The sequence below is a fragment of the Borostomias antarcticus genome (assembly GCF_949987555.1).
Source record: "Borostomias antarcticus genome assembly, contig: scaffold_513, whole genome shotgun sequence".
NCBI lineage: Eukaryota > Metazoa > Chordata > Actinopteri > Stomiiformes > Stomiidae > Borostomias > Borostomias antarcticus.
This window is the reverse complement of record NW_028176328.1, coordinates 12,501-20,099: the sequence shown is the minus strand read 5'-3', so window position 1 is coordinate 20,099 and position 7,599 is coordinate 12,501. Positions and strand designations below refer to the sequence as shown.

Sequence of the window (7,599 nt, the reverse complement as noted above, 5' to 3'; positions counted from 1 at the left end):
GCAGGTGTGAGATATGAACACAGCGCGAGGGCTAGCTACGACGCGCTGGTTTGTCGCGACGCTACGCCTCAAAACCGCGCCGCGCCGAGTGCAGACATTCCACGTTCTAGTAAGCCGCATGCTGCTGTTTAAATATCCGCGGCTCGCCTCGGCGCCCGTTTGATCGACGCCGGCGAGACCGCGTTACGGCGTCACGAAAAGCCACGTCACACGGTGTTCTACTTTTTTTGTGTTTCTTTAAAAAAAAAAAAAAGAAGAAGAAAAAAAGTCTTGAATGTGATTGAGTGTTTGATGTCGGGTGTGTCTGGATCACATCTGGTGGCGAGCCGCCTCCCCTGATTGGCCCTCCTCCCTTCCTTCCTGGTCCAAGTGTCTAACCAATCAGGGAGCTGCGTCTTGACAAGTCCACGTTGCTGGCGCTCAGCCCTCTGCAGTCTGATAGGCCAGAGTTGGCATCCTGGGGAGAGAGGGCGGGGGCAGCAAGAGAGAGAGAGAGAGAAAGAGAGAGAGAGAGAGAGAGAGAGAGAGAGAGAGGAAGAGAGATACATAAAAAAAGAGGAGTCAGGTTTCAGGAACAGTAACATTAGCATTAGAAGAGAGACACAGCACAGGCCTGTATTATGTGTGTGTGTGTGTGTGTGTGGGTGTGTGTGTGTGTGTATGTGTGTGTATGTGTGTGTGTGTGTGTGCGCACATGTACCTGTGTGGTGTCTTCTGTATTCTTGTTGAGGAAGTTGAGGGAGCTGGCTCTCTTCATCCTGAAGGACACAGACAAGACGAACCCAGACACGCACACACACACACGCACACACACACACACACACACACACACACACACACACACACACACACACACACACACACACACACACACACACAGCTCTCAGTAACACAGCAGCACTGGTACAAGTAGACCTTAAAGCCACGAGGATGACTAAGCAGGAAACGCGCGCACACACACACACGCACGCACACACACACACACACACACACACACACACACACACACTCACCCCGGGTTGCGTGGCTCCTGGGGGCCGCTCCCCTGCAGCTTCTTGACCAGCATCTCGCTGCTCCTCCGCAGGGCGTCGCGGATCTTCCCGAACGAGCCGCTCCGGCGAAGGGACCCGCTGCCGTCCTGGAGGGGGCGGGGTCAGGGGGTGGGGTCAGACATAGCGGTCAGCTTCCTGTCTAGGCCTGGGGCGGGCGCTTCCATTAAACAAGCTCTTCTCGGTGTGAGGTGAAGCGGTACATCGCGAGCGCGTGTCTGTGTGTGTGTTCAGTCAGCGTGTGTGTTTGTGGATTTTCAGTGTGTGTGTGTTCAGTCAGCGTGTGTGTTTGTGGATTTTCAGTGTGTGTGTGTTCAGTCAGCGTGTGTGTTCGTTGAGTTTCAGTGTGTGTGTGTTCAGTCAGCGTGTGTGTTCGTGGATTTTCAATCGGTTAAAACGACCCCGTTCTCGCCTGTTAAAGGGGTAGTGCGCGTATTTTCGGATTGCGACATTTCCCAGGAGAGCGTCCTGAGACTGGTGAGATCACACCCTGTGCTTCCTGTCTTGGAAAAAAACATCTATCATAGTTTTCCCAATGCAGGTACGTATGCCCCATTGACTTCCATTGTAGCCCAGTGAGAGCCTGCATAAAAACCGCAGCTAGCTCAATACTGGAACCATCAGTGAAATGATGGTCTCTGTTTCAGGTTCATGGTACACAGACCACAAACAGGGCTAAATGTCCAAAATAGCGCACTACCCCTTTAAACAGATTAATAAAGTAGGGCGTTAAGCCCTTAAGCCTTCACAGGAATGTTCCTGGGTACGCCACGCCCCCCTCACCCCGTTCCACTCCGCCCCGTCGTCTCCCTCGCAGTCCCCCCGCGGCCCCCCGGGCCCGTTCAGCCCCTCCCTGCTCTGGCGCCGCTCATTTCCGCCCCCACCGTCCTTCAGCAGCTCCACCACCTTGCTCTGGTTGATGGCGTCAATACCCTGGAGGAGGGAGGGAGGGAGGGGGGAGGGGAGAGAGAGAGAGAGAGAGAGAGAGGGGGGGGAAGGGGAGAGAGAGAGAGGGGGAAGGGGAGAGAGAGAGAAAGAGAGGGAGGGGGAGAGAGAGAGGAGGGGTAGACGGAAGAGAGAAAGCGGGAGGTGTGTTATGACTGTGCTATTATATATTGTATAGGTATTGGTATAGGCCATTACATCGTTATGACTGTGCTATTACATCATTATGACTGTGCCATTACATCGTTATGACTGTGCTATTACATCATTATGACTGTGCCATTACATCGTTATGACTCTGCTATTACATCATTATGACTGTGCTATTACATCGCTATGACTGTGCTATTACATCATTATGACTGTGCTATTACATCGCTATGACTGTGCTATTACATCGTTATGTCTGTGCTATTACATCATTATGACTGTGCTATTACATCGCTATGACTGTGCTATTACATCATTATGACTCTGCTATTACATCGTTATGACTGTGCTATTACATCATTATGACTCTGCTATTACATCGTTATGACTGTGCTATTACATCGTTATGTCTGTGCTATTACATCATTATGACTCTGCTATTACATCATTATGACTGTGCTATTACATCATTATGACTCTGCTATTACATCATCATGACTCTGCTATTACATCGTTATGACTGTGCTATTACATCATTATGACTCTGCTATTACATCGTTATGACTCTGCTATTACATCGTTATGACTGTGCTATTACATCGCTATGACTGTGCTATTACATCGTTAACTGTGCTATTACATCGTTATGACTGTGCTATTACATCGTTATGTCTGTGCTATTACATCGTTAAGACTGTGCTATTACATCGTTATGACTGTGCTATTACATCGTTATGACTGTGCTATTACATCGTTATGACTGTGCTATTACATCGTTATGACTGTGTTATTACATCGTTATGATGTGCTATTACATGGAGGGGCGTTAACCACAGTTACCTGCTTGCGCGTCTTGGTGGCGCACTCCTCCAGGGTCTCGGCCGCCTCCAGCTTCCCCTGGCGCCTGTACAGCGCCCCCAGGCTCTTCAGGGTGGTATTGACCGTCGGGCTGTGGGGGGAGACGAGGGTTCAGGTCAGGACCCGGCGTTCATGTCGGCTACGAACCAAAAACTTCCTGGATGGACGGAGGGGACAGGAGGACGGACTCACCTGTCCACCTTACAAGCCTTGTACCAGCTCCCATACTCTCCGTAGGGACCCGCATCCTTGCGCTTCCCCTGCATATGTGTGTGTGTGTGTGCATGTGTGTGTGTGTGTAAGAGAGAGAGAGAGAAGGTGAGAGGAAGAGAGAGGGAGAGAGAGAGAGAAGGTGAGAGAGAGAGAGAGAGGTGAGAGGAAGAGAGAGTGAGAGGAAGAGAGAGAGAGGTGAGAGGAAGAGAGAGAGAGAGAGAAGGTGAGAGGAAGAGAGAGAGAAGGTGAGAGGAAGAGAGGAAGAGAGAGAGAAGGTGAGAGGAAGAGAGAGAGAGAGAGAGAGAGAGAGAGAATGTGAGAAGAGAGAGAGAGAGAGAGAGAGAAGGTGAGAGAGAGAGAGAGAGAGAGGAAGAGAGAGAGAGAGAGAGAGAGAGAGAGAGAAGGTGAGAGGAAGAGAGAGAGAGAGAGAGAGAGAGAGAGAGAAGGTGAGAGGAAGAGAGAGAGAGAGTGAGAGAGAGAGAGAGAGAAGGTGAGAGGAAGAGAGAGAGAGAGGAAGAGAGAGAGAGAGAGAAGGTGAGAGGAAGAGAGAGAGAGAGAGGGAGAGAGAGAGAGAGAGAGAGGAAGAGAGAGAGAGAGAGAGAGAGAGAGAGAGAGAGAAGGTGAGAGGAAGAGAGAGAGAGAGAAGGTGAGAGAGAGAGAGAGAGAGAGAGAGCGAGAGAGAGAGAGAGAGAGATTGGTTGACATAATCAACGAGTCTATTGCACAGGTCTGGTTAATACGGGCCTGTCGTCCTGCTCCCTCTCACTCCTGGGTAATTATCACATCCATCACTCCTGACGGGCCGCCCGCCAGCGACACACACACGCACGCACGCACACACACACACACACACACGCGCACACGCGCACACGCACGCACACACACACACACACACACGCACACACGCACACACAGACAGCAGAGACAGAGACAGAGACAGATGGAGGTGTCAGGCCAAAATGTGTCCGGGGGACAAAATGTGTCCGGGTGACGTAATTGCTTATCGCAACCTGACAGAGGCAGAGGGGCCTACCTTGCTCTCCTCCCTCTCCTCCGCATGCATCCAGATGGGCTTGTTGTCGTCTGCAAGAAAGGTGCAGGGTGTTTCAGACACACACACACACACACACACACACACACACGCACAGATTGATCTCACAAGATATCCCCCTTATCGACCCCCTGACGACCCCTGACGACAGGGTTCTAGGAAGTGGTCGTGGTCAGTTCGGGATACAGAAATGTCACTGTTGATGCTAACGTGTCATTCTAATCCCAGAATGTGTGTGCGTGTGCAGCGCCGATGTTTAGCGGTGAAAGGTGATGATGATTGCCACAAGCAAGCAGGGCCCACAAAAAAACAAGAGGTCCCTCTTTCTATGATGAAATGATTCTACATGTAGATCAGTCAAACTAATGCTGCATCAGAATTCAAATTAAGCCGCAAATAATGCAATACAGATGAAAAAACGTTTAATTTCCTGAGCAATATCCCCCTTCTTAAATGGTTTGGTCCATGCCATGGTTCATGCTGGCAGGTCTCACCTCTTTTGACATTAACATCACTATACCGGCTGGCTGTCAAATACTAGCACTAATAGCCTAACATTAAATCATAAACATCAAGCCCATACATAAATCCGGGCACCAGAAAAGAGTGGAGAGAGAGGCCAGGAGAAAAGAGTGGAGAGAGAGGCCAGGAGAAAAGAGTGGAGAGAGAGGCCAGGAGAAAAGAGTGGAGAGAGAGGCCAGGAGAAAAGAGTGGAGAGAGAGGCCAGGAGAAAGGGCAGCAGACTGGGAGCCCATAAGCATTTTTTTCCACAAGAAAGGTGAGAGTAGCTATGTTAAGACGGTCGGTCAGTTGCCCGCGGTCTCACATTAACCATGACAACGAGAGCCGTTAGCCTAGTGTGTGAAGAAAGTGCTAAGCTAGGTAGCTAACGTTAGCTAGTAAGCTTATGTTCTGGTAACAACTCGATCTGCTACCATTAACTAGACAGCTAGCTACAGTTATAGCAACTACTGTTCTGGTGGTTAATTGGAAAAAGAACATAGAGAAACAGAAAAATAAATACAAAATTAAAGCTGCTTCGCAGCGATGAGGCGGGGCCAGGCAATTTCCGACAAGTTTAGGAGCAATAAGCGAGAGAATAGGAGGACAACAAGAAAGTTGACATTCCAATGTTAATTTTGTACATTCATATCGTATCGTAAAAACATTTGTAAAACATTTTGATGCATTGTAAGCTCGATTTTGATAATTCAACAATCTGGTCAATGAGTTTGTGAATTACAGTCTGAACATCCAGTGGAGCAAGTTGTGTGGTGTTAATTGATTGAAAAATGTGGGATGAGATATGTTTATTAATTTTTACAGGTTTTGTCTGTTTTTCTTTATAATTGAACATTAACTTCAGCAGCTGTGTACTCAGTCAGTTGCCAATCAATCGATTTAGTCATTGTAGTCCTCGGCGGGGGCTGGGTAGGGTTGCCAACAGCGATGTCTTCGGAGCTTGCGTTGGATTGTGGGTAATGTAGTTTTCTCTGTATGTAGTGTTGGTTTCAGAGGACAGAATTAAGCATATTTTTAAAAATTCAATTTTTGAGATAAAATTCTGAAAAAATCATACTACATCTTGGATATGTGGCCAATGTTGTCACTTTTTATGAGGATGATCAGACATTGATTTGGCGAGAATTAATAGGAACTGTATACAGAACTGTTAACAGTAAAACTTTTTGAAGTGCTGTGGGCTCTATTTTTCATATTTCAAAAATCTGTGAGGATCGTTTGGTAAGGACAGTCTGAAGATACAGTAGATCAATTTTGGTGTCAATTGAACAAAAAATGTGGGAGGAGATAGGTTTGATAGGTTTTACAGTTTATGAAGAAATCAGAGTGATGGACTTCAAAATTCCTGCAAGGTCAAAGCGTATGAAAGTTTTGTCTCACTTGGGACTACATTCACGTGGTGGATTTACAGTGATAGCACCTATGGCTGATTTGTTATGATTTTTTTTTAAGTTTTAAACTTTAGACTGTTGCTGTAGCGCCACCTTCAGGTTTATTGACCTACAATGCAGGTTGAGGACTTTGGGTATAGTACTGGAGCTTTGTGCAAATTTTGGTGATTTTTTGTCCACGGGAAGTTAGACTTCAGTGGAAGATGGAGAATAATAATAATAAGTAAAACATTTTCATGCATTGTAAGCTCAATTTTGATAATTCAATAATCTGGTCAATGAGTTTGTGAATGACAGTTTGAAGATCCAGTGTAGCAACTTTAGTGTTAATTGATTGAAAAATGTGGGTTACAGGTTTTGTTAGCTTTTTTTTCATAATTGAACATTAACTTCAGCCGCTGTGTACTCAGTCAGTTGCCAATCAATCGATTTAGTCATTGTAATCCTCGGCGGGGGTTGGGTAGTGTTGCCAACAGCGATGTCTCCGATTCGTTGAGCTTGCGTTGGATTGTGGGTAACGTAGTTTTCTCTGTATGAAGTGTTGGTTTCAGAGGACAGAATTAAACATATTTTTAAAAATTCAATTTTTGAGATAAAATTCTGAAAAAAATCATACTACATCTTGGATATGTGGCCAATGTTGTCACTTTTTATGAGGATGATCAGACATTGATTTGGCGAGAATTAATAGGAACTGTATACAAAACTGTTAACAGTGAAACCTTTTGATGTGCTGTGGGCTCAATTTTTCATATTTCAAAAATCTGTGAGGATCCTTTGGTAAGGACAGTCTGTAGATACAGTATATTAATTTTGGTGTCAATTGAACAAAAAATGTGGGAGGAGATATGTTTGATTGATTTCTTCATAAACTGTAAAACCTGAGTGATGGACTTCAAAATTCCTGCAAGGTCAAAGTGTATGAAGGTTTTGTCTCACTTGGGACTACATTCACGTGGTGGTTTTACAGTGATAGCACCTATGGCTGATTTGTTATGATTTTTTTAAGTTTTAAACTTTAGACTGTTGCTGTAGCGCCACCTTCAGGTTTATTGACCTACAATGCAGGTTGAGGACTTTGGATATAGTACTGGAGCTATGTGCAAATTTTGGTGATTTTTTGTCCATGGGAAGTTAGACTTCAGTGGAAGGAGAATAATAATAATAATAATATAGGCAAATACAATAGGGTTCCGGCAGCTACGCTGCCTGGCCCCTAATGATACATAATAAAATAAAAAAATAAAAAATAAAAAAAGGGGTCGAAAAAAGTGGTGACGAAAAGTCGGAGGGGTAGGGGCCCACACCAATATTCTTTAAGGGGGCCCAAAATTCCTAGCAACGGCCCTGTGCGTGTGCGTGTGCGTGTGTGTGTGTGTGTACTCACTGTTGACGGAGCCAAACTCCTTCTCGTGGGCCC

The 7,599-nt window shown here is 46.2% G+C and overlaps 1 protein-coding gene across 1 annotated transcript in view; it reads right to left on the bottom strand.

Annotated features, from left to right (window-relative positions):
• Nucleotides 1-310: 310 nt before the first annotated feature.
• klc2 (kinesin light chain 2) overlaps nt 311-7,599 on the bottom strand; it is a 15,195-nt gene continuing 7,906 nt past the window's right edge. Inside the window, exons 7-14 of the mRNA XM_084462254.1 lie at nt 7,567-7,599; nt 4,249-4,298; nt 3,195-3,262; nt 2,985-3,093; nt 1,833-1,982; nt 1,014-1,138; nt 701-758; nt 311-457 (exon numbers count right to left, since the gene is read on the bottom strand). The exon at nt 7,567-7,599 is cut by the window's right edge and continues 67 nt beyond it. Of these exons, the coding sequence (XP_084318380.1) occupies nt 374-457; nt 701-758; nt 1,014-1,138; nt 1,833-1,982; nt 2,985-3,093; nt 3,195-3,262; nt 4,249-4,298; nt 7,567-7,599 (677 nt within the window). The 3' untranslated portion in view covers nt 311-373. The remainder of the gene's footprint in view (nt 458-700; nt 759-1,013; nt 1,139-1,832; nt 1,983-2,984; nt 3,094-3,194; nt 3,263-4,248; nt 4,299-7,566) is intronic.